Genomic DNA, 17,230 nt, shown 5'->3' on the forward strand with positions numbered 1-17,230 from the left:
ATGCTGCGTTTTGATGCTTAGAAGAAAAAAAGATTACTGCTGCTTGTTCAAACTACTTTTTTAAAATGAGCTGAAACAACACAATTATTGTCATTTTTTTTGGCCAATTTAATTGGTTTATGTTCAGTCAATTTAAATTTGTAAACCATTAAGTTAACCTAAGTGTTTTGTGTTGGTCCAACTACCTGGTTAGGGACTATCGTATAGCTGGTGCTAAACAAATTTATTGGATTGAAATCCTGGCCTCAATTAAATTGAGTTTATACAATGAGTTATTTTTTTGAGTGTAGCCAGGGCTACATGTGGATCATAATTAACCCAGAAATATATTAAAATATTCTAAGTGGGCATAAGAACTGTGCATATGCTATTTGTAGAACATAATTATGAGTTGTAATATTGCCATTTTAAAAATGCCTTTAAGCATATGACTCGTTATTGTTCCATAAGGTAAATATGTAGTGCATTGCGGGTCAGTTGTGATTTTTGGCTATTGTCTACTATCTCACATCCACCCCCTCCCTCCCCAAATGGCACCACCTGCTGCTTTTAATTAGTGCCAGAGAGTAACTAAAATATCCTGAGTATACAGACACAACCAGCTCTCATCGGTGGCATTTTAAATCATAGACTGTCTCCAGTCAGGGAGGAACGATCCGTCTGTAACGCTATATTGCTACCCTTATAATTACACTGATGGGCATTTAAGCACTGTAATGCGTAGGTCTGTCTATGAAAAAGTGTTTGGTGTATCTTGTCAACTGCTAAATAATGCCTAATTTTAATTGTTCCTGATTTAGTAAACAAATACAATTTAGTAGTGTTTAATTTAACTTTCTAAAACTGGTTATAAAATAATAATTAATATTATGTTTTTATTTATTTATTTATTATGGCCAGGGTATAATTCAAGTAAAAGTCACTATGTCCATACAGTGAATGTTTCTTCTAAGAAAACGTCAAGTGGAAAAATGATAGTGTCTAACGGTCATGTTCAAGGCTACAGTAGCGTATACAATAGAGGAAATGGACTATTTTTAACTCAAATCTATTACAGCGTCTTCAATCAATCAGAACAAGGTCTTCCTTTAGATGCTCAGTGTTCTGCTGACTGGGTTTTTTTCCCCATTGAAGATGTCCTATCCTTGTCCTGCGAGACATGACGAAAACTGTTTGCTTGATCTCTTCACCCTAGAGGATAGAGGACTCAGAGAGTGAAAAGGAAGAAGGAAGCTCGTCTGCCTTGTGGCCCAGTTCATACCTTCGCCGGTTCACGTTTTATCATGATTATGATAGCTGTCATGGAAGTCTATTAGTCATTTAGAAGTAGGAAATGAGGGACTTTGCTTATTTGTTTTTGATTGCCATGTGTCCCTTAACCAGACTAATTAATTTAGTTTGCAGAGACTGATAAAAACACACTACTGATTTGATTAGCTTTCCCCCTCCATTTTTGAAATTCATTCCTGTTAACCTCTTATATAAGGAATAAGTGGATTTTGACATGTATTGCTGGGTTCACACAAGGTGCTCTGGTTTTACCCACGATATGTGATTTTTTTTTTTTTTTTTTTTTTTTTTTTTTTTGCTTGAGTTCAATTATTTTAACTTGCACAGTAGAGTTTGAGTTTTAGGCGGATTCCATATACGCGTCATTAGTTTACCTCTATTTGTGCATTTGCATTGACTTTGTATGTAATTTACTCGAATTAACACTTGTATCCGCATTTGGTGTAAACCCAGGATAAGGAATTTGGTACAGTTAGAGGAAAAGAGGAAAAAAATTCTTAATTAAAAAAATAATGAATTGTCATAAGGGGTCCTGTGAGAGATGCTAGAAGTAAACTAAAAAACTACCACTGCTGGAAGCGTGGTCATTCTGTGGGCACCTTTTTACATTTAATGTGGAACTGTCATTTGGTGGCTCTATTCTGGACAAGAGTTATTCAAAACCTTGAGAAATGACTGGGACAACCTTTACTTTATTCACCAAGAGTTTGTCTTCTTGGTGATACATTCACTTTACGGAAAGGGATATCTAAAGCACAGGCTGGGCTAGTCGTCGCAGGATGTATTATGGCTGTGAGGCTAGTGCTGCGAAATTGGAAGAACTCAGATGCTCCCTCCCTCTAAGGATTGGATTGAGCTGATGAATTCTACTGTGTTATATGATCGTATGTTGGCAAGACTTCAGGACTGCACCCATACTTTCAATAAGAAATGGGGTTGCTTTTTATAGTATTTGGAAAGCATGTAAAGGAAAAATTAAAGGGTTGTCAATTTGGCTGTCTGTTGTGTTATTTTATATTTAATATTTATGTTATAATTGTTGTTTTGTAATTATTTTTATTATAATTTGTTTACATGGGCGAGGCAGTGGTGCAGTAGGTAGTGCTGTTGCCTCACCGCAAAAAGGTCGCTGGTTCGAACCTCGGCTCAGTTGGCGTTTCTGTGTGGAGTTTGCATGTTCTCCCTGCCTTCGTGTGGGTTTCCTCCGGGTGCTTTGGTTTCCCCCACAGTCCAAAGACATGTGGTACAGGTGAATTGGGTAGGCTAAATTGTCCGTAGTGTATGAGTGTGTGTGTAAATGTTTCCCAATGCATAAAAACTTGCTTGATAAGTTGGCGGTTCATTCCGCTGTGGCAACCCCGGAATAATAAAGGGACTAAGTCGACAAGAAAATGAATGAATGAATAATTTGTTTAGATTTTTTTCCTGACTGTTGATTTTTGTTTTGTGAATTTTATGTTGAGTGTTGTGTACAAGTTCAGTGACAAATAATAATAATAATAATAATAATAATAATAATAATAATAATAATAATTTGTCCAATTTATTTATTGTGTTTGTATCTCATAAGTAGAAAGATCTGTAGCTCATTATTTCTGTAGTCAACAGCCTAGGTTTGGTCCACACGGGCACTCCACTGTTTTCATGCTTAAAGTTGATGGACCCAAAATAAGCATAGAAGATGGGCCTAAAGCCCAACCACCATCGGCAAGTTGCTTATCTGCAAGCTGTTATCCCAACCCTGGCTCAAGGAGAGTCCCTTATATCCCCATTTCAGGCAGTGTCTCTCGCTCTTGGTTCTCAAAGTAACCTCAAAATTTCTAGCTGCTCACCTGTGCATTTAGAGGCAGAGCTTTTGACAGCTCTGCTCCCAGTATCACTGAGGTCGTCAAACTCCTGCTCTGCATTAGGTTGGTGATCCTAGCAGAGGGACCCTGTGTTGTGACTTTGAGCTCTGGGCTGATGCTCTGATGTTAAGAGAGGACTTGGAGTAGAGCTGCTGCTTCTCACTGTTGGAAGGAACCGGTTGAGATGGTTTAGGCGTATAGTTGAAATACCTGCAGTTTAATTTTTGGTCGATGTGTTCCAGGCATGTCCAACTGGGAAGAGACCCCAGAACAGAACAAACCCAGAATGCGCTGGCGGGATTATATTTCTCAGCTGGCCTGAAAAGGCCTCGGGATCTCTAAGGAAAAGCTGGAGGAAGTTGCAAGGGAAAAGAATAGATATGGGAATTGTCACCTGATCTAAGATGAGGAGAGGAGAACAATGATGTTGATGTGGATGGTGATTGGAGTAGTCCACAAACTAAATAAATGTCTGGATAAGCAACAACAACAACAACAACAAAAAATGGTATGCCGTTTCATTTGACTATAAATGGAATAAAGAATTCCAAAGAGCTGCAGCCAATTATTATTATTTTTTTTTCACAAAAGTCCTAGAATTGTGCCAAGCTTATCAGTAAAAGATACAGTCTGTAAAGAAATCTTGTGAGAAGTGAAGTTTGATTCATAGCAATGGTTTACGCTCCTCACAAATGATGTTGGGTCTGGCCATGAGACATTATAATGTACAGAAAGCTCCATAGTTTCCTTGACAATATGAAGAATTATTGTCTCTCTCTCTCTCTCTCTCTCTCTCTCTCTCTCACTCACTCACTCTTTCTCTCTCTCTTTTTCTCTCTCTCTCTCCCTCCCTCTCTCTCCTCGATACAATTTGATTGTGGTCACGTTTTTGCTCTCTGCCCGTGTAGATTGCAGTCCTCATGCATTCTCCATAGACTCATTTCATATCTTGACATGAGGAAATGACAAGAAAAAAATGACATGGGGGTTTATATGTTTTATTTATGTTACTATAAGATTGGCCTGAGCTGCACAGGCAGCATACTTTGCTGTCACATAAAAAAATTTCTATTAAAATATTTACGTCAAGAGCTGCCCTAAAATGTTAGAAAGCACTGCATAAATGCACAGTGGTAATGTTGTGCAGTGTCTGCATTCTGGGCCCTCTGAATTAACAGTTGGCCACATCAGCATTTTGCCATTCTCATTAGCATTCCGAGCAGGCTCTACTCTGTGAAGTTGGCACATCTTTCCTCACGTCAGAATCCTTGGATGAAACGGATCAATGTATAAAATCAATCAGTGGAGGACCTTTTCATCAATTTCTGTCACCAAGAAAAGCCTAATTGGATTTTAGCTGTTTTTCCATGTATAATATAGCATATACTCATATTTATTTAAGAAGTACACATTACTGTGAGCAGCAGCTACTTACAATAATATATTTACCTTACTGAAGTACTAGAGTAACAACTTAAACAATGAAAACCAATGTTAAACCCACTTATTTTGCTCATTTATTCTTTAAAATCTTTTAAAAATACCCTGCATATGCCTTTGATTTTCAGTATATCTCTGTCACATTTCTTTTTTTAAACAAAGCTCTGTCTTACTTCGAGACTAAACTTAACTGGAAGCGTTTTATATTCTCGTCCTTGAGAAATAAGATTGTTATAATACTTGAGACTGAATAAAACTTTTTGATGCGTTAAAGTAGCATGCATCATGCTACCAAGACAATCTTCCAGTGATTTTTCTTTGCACAACTAGGGCTAAGGCATATTTTTTTTGATTTGTTCAATTCCACCACTCCAAATATTATTTCACAAGTGGCTCCACTGTCTTGCTCCACTCAGACCATGTCTGTGTTTATTTAGGTGTGCTGTGGAAGAGGTCAAGTCTAAACTGTTTGTGGTCTTTGTAAATTCCAGCCTGAGGAGTTTTAAAAAGGCACTGTGAGTGTCTAATCTGTGGTCACATTCACTCCTTAGTTGTAAGGAAGTGTTTTAACTCTCTTTGTTCAAGGTATTTGGCAGTTTTGAGTAAGCAGATGGCGACTGGAATATCTTTTAGTTTGTAGAGAGAGAGAGAGAAAGTAAGGGGTGCTGACACAGCATTGGAAAGCTTCCATTTAGGAGGGTTTCAGACATAAACAACCTGTTAACATGAGTCAGGTCATGGCAGCTTGTATCATCTTTACTTAAAAATACGTGAAACCATGCTATATAGCCTACAAGCAAGTGAAAGCAAAAGAGTGGAAAAGAATATTTGGATGCAAATCATGATTTTGTTTAGAATAATGTACTACTACTACTACTACTAATTCTACTACTAATAGTAATAGTAATAATGTGCTTTTCATAACCCAGAATACTCTACACCATTCGCCAATTAAAAATAAGCATTAATAAATGCATCTTAAACATTTTTTTTAAATGATCCATGGTATGTTTGTGATATTAACGTTACGGTATGACACACCGAAGTACTTAATTTTGGTTGTCTTTCTCACAACTTATTTCATAACAGTCTCATATAAGGTCAGTAGACAGAAATTAGGTGGTCTAATGTCTGCACACATTCAACTAAATGAGCAGTAGTGGCTGAAATTGGATTAAGCACATTTTAGACCTCATGTACATCTGCATTCAGTGTCACACTTGTAATCGGATTGACAAAAAACACGCTACACTGCACCCTGGGCTTCTTAGATGCTAGCGTATCTGTTAAAATCTGTTTTCAAACTGAATCATATTACCTGTCCATTTTATTTTTGCAGTAATTAATGCTACATATGGTGTCTGTATTTGTAAAATAATACACTATTTCCCTTTTAACCATCTGTTATTCTGAACATCACTCTCTTTGAAGAATAAGACGAGCTAAAGAAAGCAATTTGTCTCATCCTGTGGTAAAATGCAACACCTTTGTCCTGTAAATCGATTAGCTTGGACATTTTACCACAGAATAAAAATGAAATGTCTGTGACTTTTTCCTAAGGCGAAGAGGTGATTGTTATCATTTTCTGCAATTGTCTCTTCACTTGTCAAGGACAGATGGCAGTCATTTGTTGCGCTGCTGCTTGAGGAGGTCTGAATTGCCTGCGGACACATTGCACCATGGTCAATTTGGTGAGACATTTTATTGACGTCTTAAATAATGAACCGGGTGATTGTTTAGTTTAGTCCCCAGGCTGTAAACTATTTAACTAACTAGTCTTAGTTCCATAAGTAATTTGCTCCAAGTATGTGGTGAACAATTGGGGCCAATCTTGTGTGGCCAAAATCCAGTAATTTTAACAGTAATCCAGACAATTGGGAATTTGTATCAGGTGGAAAAACAAATTTAGGAATTGTCACAATGACAATAAATAAATGAATAAATAACTTCTGTAAGAGCTGTTCTTTATACATCGCTACACTCTTGACGAACACAACAGACCTTGTGCGTAAAACTTCTTTAAGTTGGTTTTGATGTCTACATTTTATGAGACTGTCAGTAATATATACACAGTATAGATTGGTTGTTTTTGAAATAGTAGGTTGCTTTTTAACTCAACCTTTTATAGTCTGAGATTCAAACTGCTGAACTGTTTCCCTTAATGGAGGCTGTTTTCACAGTTTTTCTGGCAAAAGGAAATGAAGCAGCAAAAAAGGAATATTGTTCTCAAAATCTCGCCCATGTCATATCCCTAAAATATAGCGCAAGAGTCATCTAGTAGTGCTAAGCAGCAATGATTGCCTAATGTGTGAGTTTCTCTCGCAGGTTCTGGCTTTGCATGTGTTTTTATGCTTTACTGAAGTAAACATTCGGCTTTCTGTAGTTTATTGAACATTGTTTCCAAGGCATCACCATTATTTCTGCAGCTCTATAGGCGCCAATCTGCTGAACTAACTAGATTTAATAGATTTGTATTCAGTATATGAATATTATTTTAGATAGTATAGTATATGTTTATTTATTAAATATGCAAGTTAAAATCTCACCAGTGTTTCCGGTTCAAAAGTGGTTATGTATCTAAAAATGTAAGGAAAGAGTCTTAAAAAAGGTTTTAAAAGGTATTGAATTTCACTCTCTGATTCCTGTATATAGTCTAAGTCTGAGGACAAATCTAATCCAATCAGCTATCCCCATAACATTTGTATGATATTTTTTCAGGAAAACCTACTTCCCAAATTCTCAAACAATTTGCGACCATTTTGTAGAAATAAAGAATATGGGATTTGCTGATTCTTCTCTTTAAATTTATTTTATTAAAAAAAAAAGTACAAAGAAAAGATTTCCAATGTTTTCTGTAAGCAAATAAATATTATTTGATAAATATTAACCAATTATGATTTTGATAGCTGCAACACCACAATGTTGCATGTGTGTGACGTAACATAAATCCAATGAAATAAAGTTTTTACTCCATGGTTAATCATCTGGAAAATGAGTGTTCTAACTAATAAGCAATTACAAGGAATTCTTTTGCTCAGTCTGACATAATTTAGAACTTTTAGATGCTCAAAAGTGATCATTATGTTTCTATTTTTCCTGATGGCCAATAACAGACAGATCTGGACTGCAGACAGACCAGTCTAGCACTTTTACTCTGTGTTTACCAAACAATGCTGTGGCACAGAACGAGACTTGATCTAATATAAACGTCATCAACATGGCAGTACATGTTTCTCTATACTTCCAATATATGCCTCCATGTCAATTGTAAATTTGCACACATTTCCAGTCATTTGTATCATTTGGTTTGCTGCATCCCAGAAGCATGAAAGTTGTTTACTTGGCTTTACTTATTTTTCAAATGCCTAAAAAAACTGTCTAATGACTTTTGTCACAAAGTAAGCCATGATCCTGCTTCACTTGAAAAGACTGAGATGCTCATTTTATACACAAACATGAAGCCCTGATGTACGGCCGGTTCACCTGCTTACTGTTGAAATTGGATATGCCTTAACCTTTTTTCACTTTTATTTAGTCTCTGTCCCAACTTTTTTGGAGTACGTTTCAGCCATCTAAATTTACAAAATTCATTTCAGTTTGTCAGTGAAAAATTGGAAATCTTTTTTTTCTACACTTAAATTCACTTAAATACAAGTATGAGAATTTGCAAACCACAGATTCTTGGTTTCACTGCATATTACAAAATCTCTTTGGAGTTGAGGTCGTAAGAGACTTGTTGTAGAGTAAAGGCTGATTTATACTCTATTCTTTCTCTAGTTCTCTTGAGTGTGTGTCGTGAATGTGACATCATCGAAGTGCCTGCGGAGGTTTGCGCAACATGATTTTCGGCTGGTGGAGTGCACAGCATTTTTGAGACTCAAGCTAACAGTTCACACTGCACTGCATTAAGTTTGAGCTGAATATGAATCACTTTGAAGAGATTTTGTCTAAAACTGGTACAACTGTACATACACCTTTATGATCTGTCCCTGCGTGTTTATAGATTATTATAGTTTATTAGTGATAATCAGATCACCAATAATTCTTAGCTATAAATTGCAACAGCCATGGGAAAGAAGAAAGTTTTTTTTAGAAAGTTTAGAAAAACTTGACCGATAAGTTTGTTGAAACTGAAAGAGAGGCCATGCAAAAGTGTAGACCCAGGTGATTTTAATACACAATTAAAGATTTAGTTTTTCCACCGTTCATAGGTTTTACATTGATGTTACAATTTTACATTTTAAAACTATTTATTAGTTACAAAACTAAAATACAGATTATTTCTTTGACTGAAAAAGGATATTTGGATCTATCGGTTAGCAATATACTGATGCCCTATCTATGCTTTATTGGTGCTAAGGGTCAGGGAAGACTAGTATTGCCTTTTTAGCATATAAGTAGTGGACACAAACTAGCCAGACAGTAATGTGTGAAATGTAGAAAGGGCTAAATCTATATAAAAAAAAAGAAACATCAGTATTTTTTAGTAGGTGTACATTTTTTGGCTTTTATTATTGCCATAATAAAAAATATATTTGCAAACCAACCCTTGTTCTATTGTCATTAATATTTTAACATACTTTAAATTGTTAGGTAGAACTGTCCGAGATATGAACAAAAGCAAGTGATTCAACAAAGTTTGATTTTAAAAATCTTGAATCGTTATAAAAATCGTTAGAATCATTACAATAAATTGTAAAAAATAATTAGCTTAAAAATCTTAAATGATATTAATAAAATGACGTAGTTCCGTAAACTTCCTGCTTCTGTTTATCCATCTGACGTGTCAAGTATAAAAGCCTTGTCTGTTTCTTGATGTGCGCACACAGTCACGGAGGCAGGTGTAAGTATAAATCAACCTTAAGAAGCTTGGAGTAAAGTATAAACCAAAAATACTCCAACAATGACTTATGGCTTATTTACAATTTCATTTATTAAGATTTGAATGCATTTTAAAATCAGTTCAAAACAGGGTTTAAAAGTGAGTGTTTGGTTCTTCCCAAAGTGTTTAGTCATTGTTTAACTGCTCTCTCTCACCTGATAATTAAGAGAATTGCTGACCTGGCAGAAAGGTGATATATTTAATGAGAAGGCAGAGTTTTGTGTCTTCACTTAGGTCTTGTGTAACAGCATGTTTCCCTTTGAGAGGGTTCTTTTGAATACATAACATGCAGATGCCTGCATTTCAAATCAACTGTAACCAACCTTGATCATTTTTTGACCTCTTTTGTTTGTTTATTGAGCAATTTTTGGGTATATACTAATGAATAAATGCATGATGCTTTACTTTCATGGAGTAATGGTTCTTTTTGAACGGTTAATTTTAAATGTGTCATGGCACGCAAATGTTAAAATTATGTAAAAAGCCTTTCTGTCATGTCTGGCAGATCAAATTAACCCTATAATTATTCCACATGCACTATAGATGTCCATTCTCCTCCTCACAGATCCGCCACACACCCAGCATTAAATGCAGACGATGCTTAATTATTCAGCACTTCTCCAAAATGGATTCTCTGCATGGGAGTGCAACAATAATTGCTTTCTTTATAATTAAACTCTGACAACTAATTCACAGTAATGAAGACGAGCATTTGAATTTTATTTTGGTTCTGTAATAAGTCATTTGTCAATTAACACACCCTTGAAAAAGCATATTTCAACTTGCCTTGTAAAAGCTAAGATTTTTAACATCAGCTTTCAGATTTCCCTCAAAAATACTCTGTAAAACCCAATCATTAACTTTATCAAACAAAATGAGTGTAGGGAACACAAAGTTTACTGAAAGTTGATTCTACTCATTTGAAAAGAGTTTTGAACTCATTGTTGAAGGTAACAAGTTAATTAAATACCTCATTACTTCAAGTTAAATGGAGTAAGTTCATAATACTCCTATAGATTTGTTTAACTCATGGTTTGTTGCAATTGGTTTCCTCAAGCAGTTTGAGTTGCCTTAACTCATTAGGTTTAACAGTACTGAGATGGTTTGAGTTCTCTTCATTTGTTGGGTTTTATTGTGCTCAAATTGCTTCATTTACTCAAATGGATTAAGTTCACAGTACTCAGGATTAGTTTTTGAGTTTAAATGATTTGTTGCAATTGCTTTCCCCATGGTTTAAGTTGCCTTAACTTTTTGGGTTTTACAGTGTATGACATTTTTTTTTGCTAAAACAGATTATCTGATACTAGTACAAGAGTTTAACCCCCCGTGTGTGACCCTAAAATGCCAGGTACATGGACTAAAATTGTGCCTGATAAGATAAAAAAAAAAAAAAACAATAGATTAAAAACCCTAAATATCAACAGGAAACATTGAAACAATTTTGACCAGTTCATATAGCACTAATTCTGTTGGGAAAATGCTCTTTTTGTAACTAATTTCATTTAGAATTATTTGTATCTTTATTTTAATGTTTTTTTGTTGTTGTTGGTCAATAATCTAGAAAACAAAACAAAAAGAACATACATTTTAGGTGAAGTGTTGTCCAAATATTTTTTTTTTTTAATAAAAAGGGAATTATGAATTAAATTCAGGTAGACCTATTCTAAAAAAATATATGTATATATTTTTGAAAATTATCTTTTTTTCATAGATTTTGAGTTATGAATTACAGTATCGCTGTACTACTTCACTGAAAAAGTGTTGCATGCAGAACTGTTGCAAACAATTTATTTGTGTTGAATTTAAACAAAAAAATTTAATTTAATAATGTTCAACTTAATTTGTTTGTTCAAATTCAGCCCAAATAGATAGCTTAAAACCACCTAATGTAAAAAAAAAAAAATGTGTAAATCCAAGAAATCATCTTTCATCGTAATATGAAATAATAGTATCGAAACAACCCTTGTCTAGAACTATGTGCAGAAGCACCTGCAATTTATATTCACACTGCGGGAACTGGAAACAAGTTTAGAGTGCAATTTGGGAAAACTAATTTAGCTCTTACTTAAATGTAAAACTACAGTGATGTAAATGTACAATGTCCAAAACACTGTAGGTTACAAGACATACACATTACGTTATTGCCAGCCACAATATGTAGCACTACAAGTTGTCGTTCGTAGGGGACTTATTTAATCAGACAACTTAATGTATGTTTCAAATGTATAATCATGACATAATGACAACCACTTCCATCATTGCAATCAAGACCACAATTGCTTCAAGACCACTGTAACTTTTGAATGTTTATCACCGTTGAAATGAGAAGGCATAACTTTCATATTACATGTTGTTTAGTTAAATATTGAGTGTCCAGTTATGTTCATTCTTAAGCTGGTGGAGGGTTCATGCACATTAGCATGAGGACTTAAGGGTGATATAACTAACTCCCATTGCTCTGTTGAGCTGCCTAATTACCGGATATGCCTCCCAGCAGTGCAGTGCACATGAAAGACTGCTGCTGATCTCTATTCTCTCCCTGGTGTCCCTGATTACCGTTAGGGTGCACTCACCAGTGATGCATTAAACAAAAAAGCAGAGGAGGTATTCTGAGATATGATGTATCACGCAGTGGTGAAAAGAGTGCTGAAGTATCATACTCAAAAATTATCACTACTTGCCCAAACATGTAGTGCAAGTAGAGTAAAAGTATCTGTTGTAAATGTTTCTTAAAATATGAGTAAAAAGTAGCCCTTTTTAAAAGTACTGAAGAGTATTACACTGTGAAAAGTGGATGCGTTTACATGCAGTTTTTGCAGGGATGTGTAAACGTAACATTCTGTAGTGCATTTAGTGATCTTCCTATATGTTCCTTCCTTCCAACCATCCTTCCATTTCCTTGTTTTGTCCTTCCTTCATTCATTAATTTGTTTGTTTATTCCATCCTTTGTTCATTTGTTCTTTCCTACGTTTTACCCTCCCTTTATTCGTTCGCTCATTCATCCGTTTGTTCGTTCAAATTTTTGTTCCTCCCTAATTAGGTCCTTTGTTCAATTATTCATTTGTTCCTTCTTTCCTTCCTTCCTACCTTCCTTAAATCCCTGCTTTATTCATTTGGTCCTTTCTTAATTCCTCCCTTCATTATTTTGCTCATTCATCCATTCGTACGTTCATATTTTTGTTCCTTCCTTCATTAGGTCCTTTGTTTATTCCTTTCTTTCATTTGTTCACTCATTCCTTCTTTTGCTTGTTCCCTCCTTCCTTAAACCCTTCATTCATTTGGTCCTTTCTTCATTTCTCCCTTAATTATTTCACTCATTCATCCGTTCGTACGTTCATATTTTTGTTCATGCATTCCTTCTTTCGTTTGTTCGCTCGTTCGTTTGCTCGTTCTTTCCTTGAATCCTTCATTCATTCATTTGGTCCTTCCTTTATTCCTCCCTTCAATATTTCATTCAATCATCCGTTCATATTTTTACATTCAAATACGTTCATATTTTTGTTCTTTCTTTCTTTCTTTCTTTCTTTCTTTCTTTCTTTCTTTCTTTCTTTCTTTCTTTCTTTCTTTCGTTTCAATCCCTTCCTTCATTCATTTGACCCTTTCTTCATTTCTCCCTTAATTTGTTCATATTTTTGTTCCTTCCTTCATTAGGTCCTCTGTTTGTTCATTCATTCATTCATTCATTCATTCCTTCGTTTCTTCATTCTTTCCTTCCTTGCTTAGTTTGTTTAGTCCTTCCTTGAATCCTTCCTTTATGCATTTGGTCCTTCCTTCCATTCCTTGTTTGGTCCTTCCTTCATTTGGCCCTTCCATTCTTTATTAAATACATTTTATTGATTTTTTTTAAGGCTTTTTTTAAGGTTTAGTGATTTCAGTCATCATACAGCTGACATCCTTTATTTCCTCATCACTGACATGCAGTCTATAAAAAGTCTCTGGGTCGTTGCGTGTAAAGATTTTGGACATCTTCTTGGATATTGTTAATGCTTCCAAAATGTTTGCTGCATTTTAAACGCCCATGACTTGAGGTTGTTCAGTATGACGCAATTTACTTTCTGTGTGCGATTTGATTGGACAGGAATCGCAGGACTGATTTTTCTACTTTAGCCAATCACCATAGACATGAAAGAAATAAAATAGTGACTGCAAGTTGAAGGAAAGTAGTGGCGTAAAGTACTGATACTGCACTAAAACTGTACTGAAGAGAACGTAAAAGTACACATTTTTAAAACTACTTGGCAAATTACAATTCCTGAGAAAAACTACTCAATTACACTAATTAGAGTATTTGTATATGTTACTTTGCACCACTAGTATCACACTTACGAATATAGTGACCCTCATGAGAGGCAGTCTGGTAATTACTTCAGATCATTTATTATGTATTTTTTAAACACTGCTTTATTTCTCTATAGATCAGCCTGCCATATTTAACTTGGGGAAAAAAGTCATATTTTCAGGAATTCTTCAATAAATAAAAATACAAAAGAACTGAAATAGCATTTTTAAAGCTTTAACTATTTACTCCTTCATTAAAAAGTATTCTTTTTTTTTTTTTTTCAAAAACAGTTCTAACCTTAAACTTTAGAAGAATGCTGTAAACATATTTCCTAAGTATTAAACTTTTTCGCAGGTTTATAGCTGAGATCCCACAATAGACAATGTAGACAGCACATCTCTGTCAGCTTTTCCATGGTGCTTGGATTTGTGCAAATGAAAAGCTGTCTCATTAGATGACAGTGTTTTGGCTGAGGCCAGGGCCGCCCTGGTTTTCCTGATAAGGGTTGCAGAGGCTTAGTCCCTCTCACACGGAGACTGATAAGCAGTGGAAAATCTCTGAGCTGAGGCTGCAAGAATGTGAGTTTATTCTTCAGGGTTATTCAGCAGTGATTACTACAGGGACAGTGGCAATCTGGTGCCTGACACACATGAACACGAGAGGTTGAGGGTCCACTACTGTTCTGCTGGCAGTTTTCATGTGTTGATAGGATCCACAGGCAGAAATGAGTCTAAATCGTTCTCCTACAATCTTACGAATGTGATGAAAATATTGTGAAATTTAATTGCAATATAAAATACCTTTTATAGTTTAACTTTTTAAAATGCTGTTTATTTTGGTGATGTAATGCTGAATTTTCAAAAAAAAAAAAAAAAAAAATCCATTCTTTACGGTTACACAATTCTTCCAAAATCTTTTAGTTAACCAGACAGTTAAGAAACATCTTCTTTTTATTATCAGTGTTGAAAATTTTACACATTTATATATTTATTTATTTTAATTTTTATATATTTTTTTTGTGAGACCATTCAATATTGTACAATTTTTATCAAAAGTAAACCTTAAATGTTTCTTTCTTTTATTTCAATTTTATCTTATTATTATTATTATTATTATTATTATTACTATTATTATTATTATTATTTTATTTTATTTTTTTATCTTGTATATTATTTATTGCTGTTAATGACTTTTAATTGTTAGAATATATTTTTAGAATTACAGAAAGTGGTATTTGTAAAGTGTGGTAAAGTTGATCTGTTTTTTTTTGCCATGACATAGCCAGAGAAGCTGATTTGGCTATAAAATCACAATTCTCCGTCTCTTGTAAGACCATTCAAAATTTTCAGTTCTAAAATTTTAAAGAACATCATTTGTTTAAAGTATTTTTTTTTCTTTTTTGCAACAATTTCCTTTCTGTCACATTTAATCGATTTAATGCATCACTGTTGATAAAACAATTTGTAGTAAAAATTTGAAAGACAGGTTAAGAACAAAAAATAATCTAGAACCATTATCCACAATTATGGATATATACCAAATCTGGAACAGCCAGAGCTGTGGCAATGTTAGAAATGGACTCTCAGTTATTTACTCCACCCCTCATATGATTTATGGACATGTCAGCCATTTGAAGTGTCACATGGTGCCAATGCTAATCTGCTGTTTGTTTTATGCAGTGCTCTGTGTGTCTTTTTTTTACAGGGTCCTTGGCGGTCATTGGGATGATAGTGAAGCGGGTTGGAGTCTGGATTGAAGGAGCATGGTGAAGCACCAACCATTACAGGTCTACGAGAGACAGCTGTGTTTGTCATGTCTAACCGGGATCTACGGCTGCCGCTGGAAACGTTACCAGCGGTCACATGATGACACCACCAAGGTGAGTTTCCCCGTCGTCTAACCATCTGGCTGTGATCTGAAGGGTTTATTAGAGCTCAAATCCCACAGCTAATATTTTACATGTGACTTCTTTTAGTTCATCGCATACATGCTGTTTGACCTGAGCCTTTTTTTTTTTTTTTTTTGAGATAGAGAGAGAGATTTCCACACATTCATCTAGACTAGTTTCAGCATCAAACTTTTTGTACACTGGCTGAATGTCTGAAGCATGTGACACAAAAATGGAAACAGTCATCATCTGATTGGATAAATTCTACAGGATTTAGCATTTTTCAAGGTTCGGCTGAACTTGAAGTTGTTGAGAACTTTATTTCAGTATGTTGATGTACTTCCGACTCAAAATAATTATTGGGCGGGGCTTTGCTTTTTGCGCATCATTCACTCATAGTAAACTAATGGTAGGAGGGGCGTGGTTAAGAATATTGTGGCTGAAGCCCTTAAACTGACTACAATAGAGGACTACCGCTCCAAACACAGAAGCAAAAGGTCAGACTTTAATTAAAGAATACTAAATCTAATTTTTTTTAGCGTACTAAATTGCATAGATTAAATGTTCACCTAAAGCACAACAATGCTTTTCAATTTTGATGTCACACTGACTAAAATTAATGTCAGGACTTCGCCTCATGGAAAAAGTAAGCCATTGTGTTTACAGCAGTGACAACTGATGCTTATGATCAACTAAATACTAGGTTTTCTAAAGTCTAATTAAAAATAAAAAGTAGATTGCAGCAGATGATTTCTAAATCTGTCCAGTTTTAAAAAAAAAAAATTACATTTTAGTTGTTTATAGACCTGGATATCCTCCTGGTGCTCAGGTTTCCCCCACAATCCAAAGACATGCGGTATAATTGAATTGGGTAAACAAAATTGGCCATAGTGCATGAGTGCATCTGTGAATGTGAACGTGTATAGGTGTTTCCCAGTACTGGGTTGCAGCTGAAAGGGCATCCCCTGTGTAAAACATATGGCGGAATAGTTGGTGGTTCATTCCACTGTGGCGACCCCTGATAAAGTATGGACTGATCTGAAGGAAAATGAATTAATGTCTTTTAAGGACATCAACATTGCATTTATACTCCATTAAACATGCTGCTCATCAAAACAAGCAATTGGTTGCTTTACATGTCAGTCAGATGGATCGCTTTGATGATGTGAGTCATTTAATAATTTTTCAGGTATTTGAACTATTCAAAATCAGCAAAGGGTCATTAAACTCATTTAGTTCCATATAATCAGACTATGCTATCTGTTGTCCTGTAGAGAAGGGTTTTTTAAAGTGGTTTGTGGTGAACATTAGGGGGCCTCAGGACAGTGATGGGGAATCTATAGAAATTAATAGAGAAATAAAAAAATAAAAAAAACAATCTCTAATTTAATTAATAAACAAAATAATTAATATTAATTTTGAGACAAATATTATAAGTGTAAAATATATTTACAAAACGCATTCAAATAAATTCAAATAAATAAATCCATTTCAAATAAATGAAATGCATTCAAATAATAGGATACTAAATAATATCCTAATTGAATTGAAATAAAACATAGATTAAAACAGTCGATTTAAATAAATACAATTGGAAATAAAT

General features: G+C 34.7%; 1 protein-coding gene across 12 annotated transcripts in view; it reads left to right on the plus strand.

The window, feature by feature from the left end:
- gdpd5b (glycerophosphodiester phosphodiesterase domain containing 5b) overlaps window positions 1-17,230 on the plus strand; it is a 96,698-nt gene that overhangs the window by 18,332 nt on the left and 61,136 nt on the right. For 7 of the 12 annotated variants that reach the window (XR_222296.5, XR_222297.5, XR_011006479.1 and 4 more), the window contains exon 2: window positions 15,444-15,618. Coding sequence is in view for 5 of the 12 variants with exons in the window: in XM_005157742.5 (XP_005157799.1) it covers window positions 15,502-15,618 (117 nt within the window). In the remaining 7 variants the exon portion in view is untranslated. Of the gene's footprint in view, window positions 1-3,379; window positions 3,646-6,188; window positions 6,269-15,443; window positions 15,619-17,230 lie in introns of those variants that run through there. The other 5 variants (XR_012390904.1, XM_073923793.1, XR_012390905.1 and 2 more) reach the window with 3 other exon arrangements.

Source organism: Danio rerio, chromosome 15, assembly GCF_049306965.1.
Source record: "Danio rerio strain Tuebingen ecotype United States chromosome 15, GRCz12tu, whole genome shotgun sequence".
NCBI lineage: Eukaryota > Metazoa > Chordata > Actinopteri > Cypriniformes > Danionidae > Danio > Danio rerio.